Raw genomic sequence first — 19,012 nt, forward strand, 5'->3', positions numbered from 1 at the left:
TTCAAACAATGTTAATGACACCATTGTGAAAACTGATGCCTTTCAAAGACAAAGCAGGAATTTTGTTAAAGTTCCAAAGCAAGTTGCCAAATCTGACAGTCTTCCAGATCTTTTGAAAAATTTGATACTGAAGTAGCATATAGTAATTTTACCAAATGTGCAATGTCATCTTGAACATCTTTGTAGTTCTTGATATACCATGATCCAGACCTGTCTATCAAGCTACTGACCAGTGCTTGGATGGTCCGGGATGGACCCACTGGCTTCCCTCCTTTTCACCCAAAGGGGAAACTTCTGGCCTTATGTTAGTAAATTTCCATGGTAAACCTACTTTGATGAGGATCTTGCTATAATGGGATACTTTATGGAAATCATCCCTCATTATTCTGTAGGACAATGCATTAACACTTCGAAAGTCTTTGCCTCATTTGTCTGATTATTGCCAGAATGGAGGACTCCTCTTCATGATTCACGTGTCCTCGGATTTTGCAGATTATCTCTGTTAAATGAGTGCAGATTTTATTTACTTGCAAGATATAAGTGGACTTTTAAGCAATTTTAATTCTGTGTTTCTTATCTTTAAAATTATGGTTTATTTCAGTTACAATTAGAAGTCATCTCTGGAGCTTGCACTCAGAATGTATCTTGCATATCAGAAAATCTGCATATGACTTGGATCTTTATTATTTGGCTTAAAGTAGTCTTAACTGCATCAAAAATCACAAAATCATAGGATGAGGAAAGTTCATCTTGGGCTTTTCCACTCAGAAGCAAAGAACAACAGTTCTCCTCCCCATCTTAGTATTGAGCAGCTTTATCTCCTCTAGATTAAAATCTGTTTCAAATTTTGGATGCTGTAAATGTGTGAAAATTTCCCTCCTGGCTTTACTTCTAAATTCCTCTCACCAGTCTGAATATTGCTATTTTAATTTTATGCCTCACATAAAACTTGTTCTCCAGATTTACTCATTAAACTTATTCTATCTTATTGGCTTATTTAATTTAGAAGATCCTGCCACAGGCTCATTCTGTCACTGGTCAAAAGCACCAGTTATAATCATTTCCACACATTGCTATTAAGCAATAAATATTGAACAACAAGTGATCCAGCGTAATTGGAATTGGATAGTTTTCAGAGAATCTCAGTTCTTGACTGAAACTAAGGACAGCAGACTCCAAATTACTAAAAACGAGAATTTCAATGGGGGCCTAAAGCAGATGTGATATTGGCAATATGCCTCGCATGCCTACAAAGGCTGGATTTGAGAAAGCTGAATTATTTTTGGATTCATTTTTGTCAGCTTTCGAGATTAGCCTCTACACAGGCAAAGTGGCAGTTAGAACCTTTTGGGAAAGGATTTCCTGATGGAGATGTGGGGAGGACTGACAGAAAATTGCACATTACATTATGTAGGATATACAGCACAGAAACGGGCTATTCAACTCAACTCGTACATATCATTTCAATTCGTGTTTCCTCCCATACTTCCACTTTTAAATCAACCACAGGATCATCAGAAATAGAAAAAGGCCACTCAGCCCCTTGACTGTTCTGGCACTCAGTCAGATCTGCCTGGGGTCTCAATTTCACTTTCCTGTCTATCCATAATCCTTGCTTCCCTTGAAAATCAATAATATGCCCCTCTCAGCATTGAACATTTACAATGACACAATCTCAATTAGTCAATGGGGAAGAGAATTCCAAAGTCTAAAAACCCTCCTGGGAAAAAAAAATCCTCAGCTCTGTATAAATAAGCTCCCTCAGAATCTGACATATTTAAATAGGTTCACCACTTGTTCTTCTAAGCTTCAATGAGTACAGGACCAACCTGCATGGCCATTCCTCAAAAGACAACACCTTTGTATAGGAATTAACTGAGTGAACCTTTCCTGAATTGCTTCCAGTACACATTACATAATTCCTTTGGTAAGGAGATCAAAAATGTAAACAAAACTCCAAATCTGGTTCCATCAAGACTCTGCACAGATGTAGTCATACTTCCTGACTTTTATATTATATTCGCTTTGCGATAAAGGCAAACACTGTTTTGCCTTTTCGATCACTGACTGTCACTGCATGCTAGCTTTTTGTGATTCACGCACCCCAACACCCGAATCCATCCAGATCACAGATTGCTGCTGTATCTTCATTTAAATAACATGTTTTTCTTTCCTTCCTGCCAAAATGCAAATCTTAAACAAAAAAAAATTGAAAGTTGAATTGGTGACAAATGGATGTGCAAGTTCCCCATCTGAATTACTTCTACTGGTCACTAATATCAGTTGAAAAATACCTCATGGTTTATTTTGATATTCTGCTGGTAGTTACTGAGATCTAGCCCTACAACCACTCTTGGATGTTTTGTTATAGCTCTCTTAGCTCATGGAGTCATGGAATAACAGGGATGTACAGGACAGAGAAAGGCCCTTTGGCCCATTGAATTATAAGTAAAACAACAAAAACTATTGATGCAAGACACTCCAATTGAATTTTCATAAAATGGTAGTGTTAATATTGGTGTTATAATACCTTTATCATTATCACTGTGTCTATTCAATATGATTTTTAAAAAATACAACAAGGAGCATTCAGTGGAATTAAACACTTGCACAGCATGGAATAAGGCCCTCAGAGGCTTTGCTGAGGTGAGTTATTATGCTAACCTGGAAATGATCTTTGCCCAGTGAAAAACAAATGAAAGTAATCTATAGGGAGCCTTCATAGCTGCAACTGAAGGGCAAATTGTAACTTACTCTACTTACTGGAAACCAGGCAGAGCAAAGGTTAAACTGGAATGCTTCAATATCCTGCTCCATTTCCACCTCACAATGATTTTTATCCCTTAGCTAGATGCAGTACCTTATACATTTGTGCACATTCAAATTCTATGACATATATGGAGCACCAAAGATATTTTAAATGCCAGTTGAACAGAGTACTCAAAAATGACACTTAAAGCACAGCTGCTTACTTTAAACATGCTGCGTGCTAGGAATTAGTTTCATACAGAAACAGTTACAACATTTTGCAAATTAATATTAGAAATGTTCAATTTAGTGTTAGGTTTGAATTCTAAATGTGTTAATATCGCTTATATGTATTATTTGGATACTTCTGAATATATAGCATATGAAGGGATGGGAAGTGAAATTGCATCCATACATCTAAATTTAATAGAAAGGAATGATGCTAAAGGATTGACGAGCAGATATTGCAGTGTCTATTTTCAAAAAAGAGGGCACAGAACCAATTCAGTAAACCACAACCTGTTACCTTGCTATCAGCAATAGGAAGGACTTAGAACAAAGAACAAAGAAAATTTACAGCCCAGGAACAGGCCCTTCAGCCCTCCAAGTCTGAGCCAATCCAAATGTACTATCTAGACCTACTTGATCTTTTTTTTCTAGAAGGTGAGATAACAAGCATCAAAGACCAAAATATATTGTTTTAAAATAGATGGGAAGACTGCAGGGCAGATTTTCAATGTTGCACAGGTTCTAAATGTTTTTTTAAAAATTGCTGGTGGAATCTGGAAGCAGAGGTCCCAACCTCATATCTGAAAGATTCCATTTTTGCCTATAGAGAAAGGAGTGGAATGTAAGTTGCACAGGCAGGAATCCTGAACTTAGCAGGAGCACTTGAAATTAATGTTGAGTTCAATAGACCCCATTTCCATTGCTGTAAGAGTATTAACTACAGTCTGGGAATCAGAAATATAGGGGCATTATGTAAAGGTTTTGAAGTAACTCCCCAGAGGCCGGTATCCCATCGCCAATTCACCTTTTATTTATACATGCATAGTATTTGACACTGATCTGGCTTCCTCAGAGTGAGCAGAAATTCTGACACTCCTGTTTATAACTGTCAGCCAGGGTTCCTTGATTGCACCAGATTAATAGCCCCAATCGGGGAACTCCTATTCTATTATGTTCACCTGGCTGACCTCATTAAAATCACTACAAGTTTGTAAAGGATGGACGGGGTCTGTTTAAGTTTCATTATTATTTAAATCAACAGCTGTTTAAAAATGAAACAAAAAGTAAGGTGCAGTGCTGGTTAGAGTTAAAAATAAATAGACACCTGCTGCTAGAGTGGATTGATTTACAGGCTATCTTGTGTAGCTTAGGGTAATAAATTAGCCAGCTGTTCTGCAGTTTCAAGGCATTCATTGTTGATGTTTTCCAAGGAACGTCAGTACAGCTGGGCCCATGATGAATACTTGACTGTGTTTTGCAAGGTTTAAAACCACTTATTTCAGCAGTGGTGGTTAGTATTACACATTTTGATTGACAGTTTTTAGAAGTTATTAAAGGATTAATCATCTTCAATGTGGTTAGTGAGTAGAAATTTTATTTTTACAACAGCTTGACCACTTTAGATAATATAAAATATATGAAAGTGTTTCGTGAATGAAAGGGTTTTTTTTTTTTGCAGTGTATAAGTATAAGCGTCAACTTAGATTGTGAGATGTTATGTTTTCTTCAATCTCCATATGGCTCCTGACATCCAACCTTAGTGGATTCTGGATGAGTGGCAGTGAAGCTGGCAAAGGAATTATGAGTGGGCATGGTAGTTGACAAGATTAATATAATAGCACATAATGGTGGTGTGGAAGAATGAGGAGTCATGGAGTTACTCATCACAGAAAGAGCACTGAGACATTGATGGAAGTGTCATTGACAGCAGTCAGGTTGAGCAGGATGAGGAGACAATTTCTCACAGTAAGGCATGGAGAATATGATTTTGATAAGGGAGATTTCAGTAATGTGTGAGGTGCAGAGACCATGTTGGAGAGATTCAGACACAAAGTTCTGAGAAAGATGAGATTGGATTTGAGAGACAATGGCACATTTAGGGACCTTGTAGAAGAATAGGAGGGTGAAGAGTGGTGCTACAAGGAAGAAAAGTTAAGGGGTTGGGTCTGTTCATGTGAGGGACATTGATGACAGATTTGACCAAAAGGGAGGCTGCATCTGAGACATAGAAAAAACAAAAACAAAAGGGATCAAAGAATGTGTGGAGACTTGAGTGAACTGTGAACACTAGTACAGAACAGCTGGGCATACCTAATTAGCCAAAGGTATGAGAAATAATGAATCATGCATTGTTTCTATTTTATGCCTCTTTGAAGGGGTGAAGACCTTGTCACATGATATCACAAGTCCTTCGACTACACCCAGGAGAAAGGAAAATAAGCACTTCAGAAGTGGGGGAAAGGAATCAAGATTATTAGTGTTCATATCACTCTTGTCTTTTCTGAATCCATTGTATAAGCATTATGGTACAAAGAACAGAAATTAGTCAGGAAAAACCATAAATACCTTGGTTAAAATGTTTCATTATGAAAAATGTCTGAAAATAATCTTCATATTTAACAATCTGCTCTTGTAAACTCTTTGACGACAATTTGGTTGGCCCGTTCCTGGCTTTAATCTTTTATCTGCTTTCGTCAGTAACTATCATTATTTCTCTTGCTTACTGGAAGCAGCACCTTAAATAACATTTCTCAAATCATGAAATCTGTCACACAACTTTCTCTTGATGTGGATTGTTAGATCCCAGTTGCTCCTTTAAATCTCCCTAAGCGTTTTGACCGCTGGTATTGGGATCCAGAAGAAGAACGCAAGCGTCAGGAAAGATGGCAGAAAGAGCAGGAACGCTTGCTCCAGGTACATTAACACAACTTGTATTGACCCTCTGCTACAAAGTGCTATTGTTTTGCTGCTGCTTTTATCATAGGTTTGGGTAGATATGGTGCACCTTCCTCATGGCTCTTAACACTAATCCTTCCTCAATGTTTTTTTCCATAAATGTAGTTCTGATTAGCCAACTAGAAGGTGGTAATGAAAGAGATGCAGTATATCATTGTTCTACTAGGCAGATCAGAACCACAAAAAAAATTGATATGAAAATGACTGATAGTATTGCTACAGTAGGGAGCAAATTACTGGCATGTAATAAAATATATTTCTGAAATTTGATTCTGGTGTAAGTTTTATTGAAATTGTAATCATTAACTTATTAAATCCAGCCCATCTGCTCCAGAGCAATTGAGTCAAATTTAAAAGCTTTTACTCATGATTCCCCTGAGGTAAAATAACACTTGCATTAACTCTCCATGAGGCCTAGTGGGTTTTCTTGCCCTATTGTCCCAAATTTGCCTCATTAATCATGCACTCGGCTCCTATAGTGCCCTGTTCTTCCAAGGCCTATTGTCCCACTCACTATAAGTGGAACAGAAGAAAAACCCTGACTCCACCTACTCTTGATGTAGTTGCTGCCATTATGCAGGTCCCCCACCCTCGCAATACAAACCTCCCTGTTCCTTTCTATCTACCCCTCCCTGGAAGGCCTGTCAGTGCCTAATGTTCTGACACTCTGCCAGGAATTACATCTGCAATCTTATCCTTACCCCTTGAGCTCCATCCATACAGTTTACTCAGCACCCATTTACAGCTCTCATGTACACCCACCACCATGTGGTTGCGAAAGCCTGTAATTCCCACCCCCTATCCATCCCACAGAATCCCATGTCTTCTCATGTGCCCCAGTCCCACCTTCTGTGTCACATTCCCTCCCCTCTCCATCTGTCGCCTTCTCCATCGCGAGTTACTGCCTCCAATCCCGAGCATGGATTCCCCCATTTTCTAAACACAGCAGTATCCCCTGATAACCCCCTTCACTTTCATTCCAGTGTGGCTGATCCCACAAGTGGCTTGAGCAGACAGTCATGATTGATTACTGACCAGACCCCTGATCCAACCTAAAAAATGTTCTCTGAGTTCCCTTACTGTTGGCACTGGCATTGTAGGAGTGGCCTGCTACCCTGACCCTGACTGCCCCTAGCAAATAATTGATCATTCCCAAACTCCTGAAGTGTGAACAGATAATGCTCTGACTGACTATATTGTGTCTCCCTGACTGACTGCAACTAACCACCACCCCCTGCCCCAAAATCTTGATTGAGGACTACTTCACTTCAATGTTGAGACCTGTCCATTGGTTGATGCACATGGACTATGTTTGCCATGTGAACTGCTGGCTGAAGCTATGAGATTGACATAGCACAGTGCTACAGAGCAGCATGTCCAGTGACTGCTGACATTCACGACAAAACTCCTGGCTTTATGTCTTTGCTAAGACAGGGCATTAGTCCTGTGAGCCTTCAAGCTCCAACTGAGGGGCCAAAGTCAAAAAGGCAAAGCAAGGAAGCTGTGAGCATTGAGTATCGGCGATGTGCCATGGTGACCCATTGAGGTTTGTGTGATTGGCTGCAATCTACTGTGGATGTAGGGTGTGCACATCCATATCTGTAGTAGAGTGTACCCTGAGCCGCTGGTGCCCAGTTTCTAAGATGGAGAGCCAGAGGAGCAAGTGGCTAGCTGGAATTGCTAAGTAACCTCTGATGTTTACGTCAGGTATTCAGGACATCTCACTTCTATCTGGCAGGTGGTAGAAAAGGAAACTGCATATTAATGAGGCCTAAGTAATTTAGTGATGGTGCTGTTATTAATGAGTGTTAATCTGTGCAAATAAGCCTCTCACTGCTCACTAGTGAGAATTGCATCTTACTGTTCAACACATGATTGAAACTGAGACTTTTTCCACTCGATGTTAAGAAACTCCTCACTTGACATCTCACCCAATTTTCCCATCTTTTTTTACCATAGCCCATGTTGTTCAGAGCCTGGGAAGATTCCACTCATTGCTAATAGTACAGAGTTGTACTGTCCATAAATACAAAGCTTCACTGCAACAGTAATTTACTGACTACTGTAGTAACTTGCATTTGTAAATACATAAGATGGTGAATGACTAGTTTTCAAAAAATGGAAAGGGCTGACAACACTGTTTCAGTAGGAAAGATACTTAGTATTGTGTGAGATGAAGCAAATTGTGGCGGCTGTAATTGTGACTTTCTGCATGATCTCAGTTTTTTTTTTGTTACATAAAATGTATCTGTGTTTGTCAATCATGTAACCACCATCTTTGCTTAATATTTCTTTAAAGCGATGCTTAGTGTGTGAGATGCCTGTCAGTGCAAGTAGTTAAACAAGCTAATCTGTGGAGCCAGTGTTGGAGCATATTTCCCATGATATTCACAGTCTCCTATCCATATAAATATCTGCATTTGTTCTGCTGCACATTGTAAACTCAGCGCAGTCAGACGTAAAAGTTACTAGACATCGTTGACAGTGAGAGGGAAGTACTGTGAAGCTATTTTAATCAACTAAAGAAAGCAATTGACTTGCATTCCTTAGTGAGAACTAAATAAATGCTCCTGATTTTCAATAGGGATGGTGATCTGATTAACAATAACATGTAAGGCGGCACGGTGGCACAGTGGTTAGCACTGCTGACTCACAGCGCCAGAGACCTGGGTTCAATTCCTGCCTCAGGTGACTGACTGTGTGGAGTTTGCACATTCTCCCCGTGTCTGCGTGGGTTTCCTCCGGGTGCTCCGGTTTCCTCCCACAGTCCAAAGATGTGCAGGTCAGGTGAATTGGCCATGCTAAATTGCCCGTAGTGTTAGTTAAGGGGTAAATGTTGGGGTATGGGTGGGTTGTGCTTCGACGGGGCGGTGTGGACTTGTTGGGCCGAAGGGCCTGTTTCCACACTGTAAGTAATCTAATCTAATCTAATCTAATGTGATGCTCTGCTGAAAAACCCAATCATCATTGCATTAGTGTGAGTTCTTGGCTAAGGATGGTGAAAATTGAAACTAAATTAGAATAGTTAAATCCTCTGCTTTCCTAACTTTCACCTAAGTTGTTTGAATTAAACTTTTACCAATATTACAATGTGAACTGATCACTTATCACACTTGTTTAAATCAATTGATTCTTCATCCTGTTGACTCTCATCTGCAGTCTAATTTGTTCAGGCAAGTCACACAGTTGTGTAAAATCAAAATACAGAAAAACTATCAACGGTTCATAATGAAGTCTTGGCACCAGCTTCCTAGAGTAATAACTGTTGACCTTGTCCTGAGAGTAGAAAGAAATGTCGGATAATTGTCTATCTGAATATATAAGCTTCAACTACAATGGCATGGTCAGAATCTGTAGAGGTATTAGTTCTGGAGAAGATACACCATGTCACTCATAAATATGGGATAATAATTGTCTGTAATCCCAATGTCTGCAATATTTTTAAAGCATATTCTAGTGACAATTTACCTGATGGAATTTAGGACAATAAAGGGAGAATGATAAAAAGGCAAATGAAACAAGAAACTCCCGTCAGTGAACTCCGGGAACTCCATGTCTAATGTATGTGTAATGATACTCATCATGCTGGGGAAGGAGAAGTTGGCCAGCGTTCATATTCATGCATATTATTCTGTAACTCCTCCATTTGTGAGGATAAATGGAAGTTCTCTAGAATACTCAATGGTTTAGATCCAATTTGTAGAATGCCTGTTTGACTCAGGGATGGAGGGCAATTGGTATAAATGAAATACTTTAGGAGGATAGTTGAGAAGTTGAATGAAAGAATTATTGATTCATCACCCACAAACTTCGTAAAAGGTGCTAACTCTCCATCCCTCCTTTGAGTGCACTATAACATCAAGCCACTGCCTTCATTGACTATGAGTGCTGCTGACACAAATGAGGCATTTTTGGAAATTCTATCTGGTTTACTTTAGCAGCGCTTTAATTATTAAATGACACTAGTCTGTCTTCCTGCAAAAGTGTCATAATCTTACAAGTACCACTTAAATAGGAATGAGCGATAAGTGCTAGCCAGCTAGGAACCAGGAACTTCCATCCCATGAAAGTGTTTAAAAAGGCTTCAGAGAAACAGAGCAACCAATCTTACAGCCAAGTTTCCCTAAAGATTTAGAGTTGTAAATGTATTTAAATCCAACTGCTCTTGGAGTCAGAACATGTTAATTAGTAGATAAGATTAAATACATCACAGTCAATTTGTGAAGCAATCCACTGTCTCCAGCAATTGAAGTGAAAATAGCACTATGCCACTACATTGTGAAGCCAACTAACCATATTATTATCCTAGATGGAGAAGTCAAATAAATGTGACCCAGCTGGTCTAATTCATAATGTTCATGCTGAATTGATTGTACATTTGACACAATAAGCCCAGTATAGGATTGACAGTACATGTCCTAAAACATGAGTTCTCCCTAAATTGAGTTTACTTTTCAACCGTGAGATCTTAACCACATGTCCTCCTACTCTAGGCTCGATGTAAACATAATTATGTCACAATTTAGTGCATGGAATTACTTTAAGAGGTAGGCTGATTGCTAACTGTCATGCATGTGCTGATCATGTGGGACTTAAACTTTGATACTCAATAACCTTGGTTTGTGGCCTCTTGATGCTGTAATAAAGCAATGGGCTATCAAATGTTTGTACTAAGATCTGTGCGCATGTGTGTGGTTCAATGACATTGGTTACCCTTATTTCTGTTGTTCCAAATTTCAATTGTGTTTTATAATCAGGGTTAAGTGAGAGGATAAACAAATGCACTAAGATGAAAGGCCATAGGAATAATTTTATGTAGCATTTCTAATGTTCACTGTAATATGTCCTAAATATACAATTGCAGAGTTGTATGAATATTATACTTAAATATTTTCTGGGTACTCAACTTATTTTAGGATGGACTGTACCTGTACTGTAAGTATATCTTAATATATTATGTATTTTTAAATTGGTGGTGGCAGTAATATTGGATGTGATTAGAATTCTCAGTAGTTAGTAACCTTTTAATATATTTGGTTGTCTTGCTTGAGTGTACTTGCTCTGAAGTGCTGAATGCAATTACAGGAATAGTAATGAACTTGTAAAATTTCCATTCACTTCATTACAAGCAACAAAGAGATCATTTAGTAACTATTTTAATGACTGTTTCACCAAAAGAGACAAAAGCATGAGTCTCTGCAAGGAAAGCTTAATAACTGATCTGTTCCTTCAAGTGTAACTCATTGATTGGCAATGAAAGGTGACATCAGTGTTTTACTCTATAACAGGAAAGGTACAGAAAGGAGCAAGAAAAACTTCGCCAGGAATGGGAGAAAGCACAAAGAGAGGTTGAGGAAGAGGAACGTAGATACCATGAAGAGGTAAGCAAGGAATCACTGCACTGTTTTGAGATCTAATGCTCAACTGCAATTTTGAATTCACTTAGCATTCACTAAAATATCAGTCTATTTATATAATCCACTGACAATGTGATTAACTCCGCTGTATACAAATATTATTTGGTATAGCATGAGCAGGAAGGTCCAAGTTTTTATCCTTCCATTGGACTGGGTAACAAGAATAGGGTACAGAAACAGAAATAGCCAGAGGAACCCAGCAGACCTGACAGCATCTGTGGAGAGAAAGCAAAGTTTACGTTTCAGGTCCAGTCACCCTTGAGAAGTGATTGTGGCTAGGAAAAGATTTGTCTAAATGTTGAAGACTGGGGTGATAGTGGCAGAGATAGGTGGTAAAACGAATCAACAAGAAGTGGCAATAAAGCCCGTGGAGCAAGGAAAGTAGTTGGCAGACAAGGGAATGGCTAATGGTGAGCCCGAGAGAACCACTAGTGGGTGAAAGCAAATTGGCTGTGGTGAAAGTCTAGTGAGTGGGAATGGGGCAGAGACCCATATGGAAGAAGGTGTTCAGGCCCTAAACATTTTGACCTTGGTATTGAATCCAGAAGGCTGCAGAGTTCCCAAATCAGGTTTTATTACTCCAGCTCGCGCTGAGCTTTGCACAGCAGCAAGCCCAACACAGAGATTTTAGCCAGGGAATTACAGTGGTGTGTTGAAGCAGCAGAAGCAGTGGAAGCTTAGGGTCAGTTCTGCAGACAGAACATTGGTGTTCTGCAAAGTGGTCACCCAGTCTGCATTTTGTCTCCCAGTGTAGAGGAGATCACAGTGTGAGTTGCAAATACAATAGACTACATTGAGTGAAGTGCAGATAAAGTGCTGTTTCACCTGGAAGGTGTGTCTGGGGCCTTCGATAGTGAGGAGGGCAGAAGTAAATGGGTAAATGTTGCACCTTCTGTGATTGAATAGGAAGGTGCCATGGAGAGGTGCTGGGAATAAAGAGGAGTGAACCAGGGTGCCTGGAGGGACTGGTTGTTGCTGAAGGCTGACAAGGAAAGGGAGGGGAATATGTGTCTGATGGTATACCATTGGAGGTGGCAGAAATGACAGTTAATGATTCTTTGGCTGGAGCGTAAGGACCAGGGGGACCCTATCGATGTTACAGGAGGGAAGAGAAGGGGTAAGTGCAGAAGTGCAAGAAATGGGTCAGACACAGCTGAAGATTAGACAGGACTAAAATATTTCCTTTTACTGACAATAACAGAGAAAGGGGCAGACAGCTTATCTTGTCTTCATTGTTTCCTGAGCATCTCAGTAGGAGTCTGAGCTCATAAAGATGCCATAACATAAACAATTTTTTTAAAAAACATATGACCCATTTATGATCATCTCTAAAATGAGGGGTTGATTATGTTTCACTGTAACATACCTCACAGTCAAGTAGTCGACTGACGCTTATTATTAATCTGATTTGTGAGAAATGGATACTCAACAGATGTACTGGAAAGTAGATTATGTGCGTGAACCTTTCACCAGCACAAATCATTATCATGCAAAGGAAAGAAAAAGACTCCCATTACTTTCAGCAGTCTAAGACTGATATTTTTTAACCCATGCTGTCAATGTGATTATCACTGAGGCCAGCACTTTATATTTTTGCACCTCCTTAATTGCACTTCAACAAATGTTGGTGAGCTGGCTACAACTAAGAGGCTTGTTAGGCCATTTCACAGGGCAGGTAAGAATCAACCACATTGCTGTTGGTCTGGCCTCACATGTAGGCTAGACCACCAATGTTTTTAGCAAATTTCCTCCCCTGAAAGTTTTTTACAACAATACAGTAATTTCATGATCATTATTAATTTATTCCAAATGTATTAATGTATTGAGTAAAATTTCCACAGCTGCCTGGGTAAGATGTGAAGTCACGTCTGTAGTCTATTCATCAGTATCTCAGGATTACTAGTCTAGTAACATTATCATCTACTTTTGTCCCTGGAGTTAAAAATAAAGGAGCTGTTTGTGCACTAATAATACCGCAGATTTTGAAGTCAGCAATGAAGCAATGGCAGGTTTCTTTTTTTCCTGAGAAAAGCAAAATCTGACATCAGTGATGCCAGTATACATGGAAAACAGCCAATCACATTAGGCCACTCTCACCGATAGCAGACCAGGAAGTTAAAAGCTTTTGATTCTTTACTTTCAATTTAAACGTTCAGATTATGATTTTTTTTAGATTCATTCACAGGGAGTAGATGTCACTGGTCTAGATTTAAATAGAAACTAAGTTAGCAATAGAAATAAACTTCAACAAAATATTATTTTAATAAATGTTGTAAAAATAGTTTTATCATAATGGAGAAATTTGACATCCTACAAATTTAAAATTAGTTTTTCAGGGTCATGAGGATGTTTAGAAGTCATTAGACAGTTGAGGCATCATTAAAACCCCAGTTACGTTTTATTCAATAAGGTGTAACTCTTTCAAACAATTTCTATTGTGATCCACAACACAAGAGTGAGATTTTTTTGTCAGTGCATTGATTTTCCATTGGTTGAAGTCTGAAAGGATCTCTGGAAAAGCATAGAGGTATTGTTTCCACAGTGTTCTGCAATTCTGCATCTTCCAGAATTGCTGTCTGTTTTGGTGGAACCGTGGCAGGAAGCGTGGGTAATTTTATCATCATTATCATCATCATCATCACTGGACAAATATTTTGTCCAGGGTAAATAATGTTATCCTTTTATTAAATGTGATAGTGACATCTACTGATGAACACAAACACTACAATATCTGGTTCTCCAACTAATTGCACCATGGTCAACAGTGAAATTTTAATTCAATGAAAATCTGGAAAAAGGAGTGAGCCCAATAGTGACCGTATAATCACAGTCATTTGTGATAAAAAAACCATCCAGTTCACCCTGTCATATTTAGCTGATCTGGCTTACATGTGACTTCAGACCCTTTACTGCCTTCTGGGTAATTAGTGATGGGAAATAAGCGTTGGTCTAGCTGGTGATACCTATATCCCATGAACAAAAAGAATTGCAAAGAGGCTTCAGAGCACTTGTCTGAACTTGTACACAACCGTGACTCATATCTTTCCAACTGTGTATTTTCTAGGAACGTAAAATTATTCAGGAAACAGTGACCCCGCTGACTCCACAATCACCAGCATTGTCTGCCCATCATCCCAATGAGTGGATCTGTCCATCAAAACGTGAGGAAAACTCTCATTCTGACCACATTGAGAGTTCCTCCATGGATCCGGAGAACACGAATGTCAAATTGCAGAAAGATGCAGTAAGTTTCGCTTGCTTAGAATGTGTTTGAAACATTTTAATTCTGTAAATACAATAATGACTATTATAGTATTACTGTTATCAGAAATAGTAGACTCTTCATTTGGTTCTAGCCCTGTGCATGATGTTTGCTTAATTATATCTTATTCATCAACCTTTGATAAAATAATATTGTCTTAATCTAAAAGACAATTTGTTATGACTTTTAATAAATTTCTAGGAAAGACAACTAGGAAGACTACATCATCTTAATGTGTACATGTAGCAGCAAGAGGAAATGTCCTCTAAGACACATAAATAAAAAGGAAAGTAATTGTGACAAGCTGGTGTCTTCATAGTGGATTCCAGATTATAGCTCTGCATTTATCATTTCTTAATTAATGATAATAAAAATTAAAATATAAATAAATAAGTGATTCAGGCAATTGGCAGCAGAATAATCACAAACCATTTGTTTTTCCAATAATTCAGCTAATCATAATTTTATTTTTAATGGTGCCAGGTTTAGTAAAGTTACTTATGCAATTTACCATGCGGGATTTGAAATCACAATTGCTGGATTTGTTTTTCCATTCATTGTTGCGATGTGGGTGCCGCTGACTGGTCAGCATTTCTTGCTCCTCCCTTGTTGCTCCTGAGAAGTTGGTAGAGAGTTGTCTTCTTGAACTGCTGCAGTCCTTATGCTTAAGTGGATCCACAATGCCATTTGGGAGAGAATTCTAGGAGTTTGATCCAGCGACAGTGAAGAATTGGTGATATATTTCTAATTCAAGGTGGTGAGTGGCTTGGTGGGGAACTTGCAGCTTTTGGTGTTCCAATATATCTGCTGCCCTTTCCTTCCAGATGGAAGTGATTGTGGGTTTGGAAAGTACAATTTCAGGAGCTTTGCTGAATTTCTGCAGTGCATCTTGTGCATCATGCACACTGCTGCTAGAGTGTCGGAAGGAGTGAATATTTGTGAATGTGGTATGCAAGCAGACTGTTTTGTCCTGGATGGTGTTAAGTTTCTTGTGTTGTTGGAACTGCACTCATCCCGACAAGTGGAGGGTATTCTATCACACTCCTGACTTATGCCTTGTATCTGGTGGACAGACTTTAGGGAAGTCAGGAGAAGAGTTATTAAATAGAACGAATGTTACCTTTTTGTTATCATTTAAACAATTGTATGGTATAATATTAACTGTTCTCCTGTTTAGAATATTCCTCGGTCAGGAATTTAATCACTGCAGGATTCAGAGTTTCTGATCTGCTTTCGTAGATAGTTTAGTTCAATTTCTGGTCAATATAAAACTCCAGGATGTTGATAGTAGGGGATTCAGTCATGGTGACGCTATTCAGTATCAAAAGATGATGGTTAGATTCTTTCCTGTTGAAGATTTTGATTGCCTAGCATATTATGAATGTTAAGCAAAAGTGAGAACTGCAGATGCTGGAGATCAGAATCTAGATTAGAGTGGTGCTGGAAAAGCACAGCAAACCAGGGAGCATCCAAAGAGCAGGAAAATCAACGTTTTGGGCAAAAGCCCTTCAACATATTATGAATGTTACTTGCTACTTGTCAGTCATCATCTGTACATTGTCTATATTTTTGCAACATTTGGACATGGGCTATTTCAGTGTCTGAGGAGTTGTGAATGGTGCTAAACATTTTGCAATAATCGGCAAATATCCCCATTTCTGACCTTATGATGCAGGGAAGGATGAAGCAGCTGAAGATGGTTGGGCCTAGGACACTATCCAGAGGAACTCCTGCAGAGACACCCTGGAGCTGACCTTGAACACTCACAACCATCTTCCTTTTTGCCAGGTCCAACCAGCAGAGAGTTTTCCTCCTATTTCCATTCAGATTACAACAGGATCTTGATTAGATGGGCTGAGGAGTGGCAGATGGAGTTTAATTTTGATAAACGTGAGGTGCTGCATTTTGGAAAAAGCAAATCAGAGCAAGACTTATACACTTAATGTTAAGGTCGTGGTGAGTGTTCCTGAACAAAGAGACCTTGGAGTGCAGGTTCATAGTTCATTGAAAGAGGTTTTGCAGGCAGATAGGATAGTGAAGAAGGCGGTTAGTATGCTTTCCTTTATTGGTCAGAGTATTGAGTACAGGAGTTGGGAGGTTGAGTTGCGACTGTACAGGACATTGGTTAGGCCACTTTTGGAATACTGCATGCAATTCTGGTCTCCTTCCTATCGGAAAGATGTTGTGAAACTTGAAAGGGTTCAGAAAAGATTTACAAGGATGTTGCCAGGGTTGGAGCATTTGAGATATAGGCAGAGGCTGAATAGGCTGGAGCTGTTTTCCCTCGAGCGTTGGAGGCTGAGGGGTGACCTTATAGAGGTTTATAAAATCATGGATAGGATTAATAGACAAGATCTTTTCCCTGGGTTGGGGGAGTCCAGAACTAGAGGGCATAGGTTTAGGGTGAGAGGGGAAAGATATAAAAGGGACCTCAGGGCATCATTTTCACACAGAGAGTGGTACATGTATGGAATGAGCTGCCTGAGGAAGTGGTGGAATCTGGTACAATTACTGCATTTAAAAGGCATCTGAATGGGTATATGAATAGGAAGGGTTTAGCGGATATGGACCAAATGCTGGCAAATGGGACTAGATTAGGTTAGGATATCTGGTCGGCATGGACAAGTTGGACCGAAGGATCTGTTTCCGTACTGTACATCTCGATGACTGTATGTCCCCAGGTGCTAGAATTCCTTGATGCTGCTCGCAGTCAAATGTGGGCTTATTGGGGTAGCCCATGGCCAGAGGTGGCATAAGGTGAATTTTTAGTTGGCATGAATATGGCAGAGAAAATCTTTAGCTGCAGTACCATAATTAGCTTGCCTGGTTCAGCATTAGCGTGAGATCATAAGTTAGAACAATGGTTGCTTTGTGAAGAAGATAAACCCAAGGTAACAGGGTCTCGGCAGAACAAAGAGTCTTACACATTAATAAACACAAAGTTCTGTATAAACCACAGCTGCAGATGTCTGTAAGAAACAGTCTGATAGGAGATGTCTGGGAACAGACACCCAAAGTTTGTAATCTAGTAAGAATTAAAAGAAGTGTATGATCCCATAGAGACAAATGATAAGTTAAAAGAAGAACGAGATTATGTCTTGTAAAATCCTAGGAGTTCAGACAAGTTCATTGAACTCTAAAATGATTGTGTTTCTGTTTTATTAATGGAACCAATCTCCTCTTATTAAGTAAAAGAGGTAGTGTCGAAAGATTTAGAGTAAGATTAGCAGATTTCATCTGAGAAGACAGCGTGTGACACGAATGAGTTATAGTTGCTACTGCAAGATGAAGGAGCAGTTTTTACCTGATCTTCCATGATCAGGTAGGACAGAAGCTGCTCACAACTCATTGGCTGAAGAATTCTAATGTTAGGGGTAATCATAAATTTTATATATAACTAACCTTACATATGAACTGATGTTATGAATTTTATAGCAATTAGTAAGAATTAACATCTTTTTGAATCTTTTGTGATTAGAATAGGAGGAAATATAAGACAAGTAACAGAATTTGATAAGGATAGCAATGAATATAATGAATAACAGAATTTTAACAGTCCTTAGAGGTAAGCAAGTCTGGCAAATGTCTAAGAAAGAGTATAACAATTAACAATGGAATGTAAATGAATGGGTTACATTGTAAGATCCCAAGGCCTGATGATAACAGTCTGGTAAACATCAGGAGATCATGGAAAACCTAGAACTGTGCATAGATGTCCATCATTGATTGTGTGTTTTACAGGGTTGGATGTATAGATTGTGGGAGTGGGAATAGGGGGGAGCATGGTTAACAATGACATTAATGTTGAATGCAATTATAATGCAAACTGTATGAAAATGCTGTACTTGACTGGGAGGGCCAGAGTGTTCAGGTTCTTCTCCAGACTCCTCTCTGACATCTTTTCCCCAACAGGCTTTGACGTTAAGGGCTGTCAGTATTACCTCACTTCTGGATTTCAGCTCTTTGGTCCCTGTATGAACCAAGGTTGTAATGAGGTCAGGAATTGAGTTACCCTGCCAGAACCCAAACTCAGTATCAGTGAGCAGGTTGTTGCTAAGCATTGTCAATGATACGTATCATCATTTTACTGATGATTAAAAGTAGACTGATGGAGTGGTAATTGTCCAGGTTGGATTTGTCATGCTTTTTCAACCTGACAGTTTTCCCCTTTATTGGACAGATGCCAATGTTGTCTCTGTACTGGAACAACTTGGCTAGGGGAGCAGCAGGTTCTGGAAAACAAGTTTTCAGAACTGTTGCTGGGATGTTGTCAGGGCCCATAGCCTTTGTGTGTCCAGTGTTTCAACTGTTTCTTGATATTATGTAGAGTGATGTTCCTAACATCCAATTGACGCTTCTGGCTAAAGATTGCTGTGAATGCTTTAGTCTTGTCTTTTGCAATAATGTGCTGGGCTCCATTTATGAGCTTTCTTATCCAGTGAGTTGATCTACAATCCACCACCACTCACAATTAGATGTGGCAGGATTGCAGAGTGTAAATGTGATCTGTTAGTTGTGGAATCACTTAGCTCTGTCTATCATCTGCTATTTGTGCTATTAGGCATGCAAACAGTCCCAATTTGAGCTTCATCAGGTCATTTTTAGATATGCTTGCCTTTCT

General features: G+C 39.2%; 1 protein-coding gene across 13 annotated transcripts in view; it reads left to right on the forward strand.

The window, feature by feature from the left end:
- The window catches only part of LOC122550847 (LIM and calponin homology domains-containing protein 1-like), a 365,967-nt gene that overhangs the window by 318,142 nt on the left and 28,813 nt on the right, over window positions 1–19,012 (forward strand). For 11 of the 13 annotated variants that reach the window (XM_087987661.1, XM_043692191.2, XM_043692217.2 and 8 more), the window contains 3 exons: window positions 5,557–5,670; window positions 11,001–11,093; window positions 14,194–14,373. In XM_087987661.1, coding sequence (XP_087843787.1) covers window positions 5,557–5,670; window positions 11,001–11,093; window positions 14,194–14,373 — 387 coding nt within the window. The remainder of the gene's footprint in view (window positions 1–5,556; window positions 5,671–11,000; window positions 11,094–14,193; window positions 14,374–19,012) is intronic. The other 2 variants (XM_043692236.2, XM_043692258.2) reach the window with 1 other exon arrangement.

Source organism: Chiloscyllium plagiosum, unplaced genomic scaffold, assembly GCF_037043375.1.
Source record: "Chiloscyllium plagiosum isolate Xiang-an unplaced genomic scaffold, Cpla_swu_hap1 HiC_scaffold_1, whole genome shotgun sequence".
NCBI lineage: Eukaryota > Metazoa > Chordata > Chondrichthyes > Orectolobiformes > Hemiscylliidae > Chiloscyllium > Chiloscyllium plagiosum.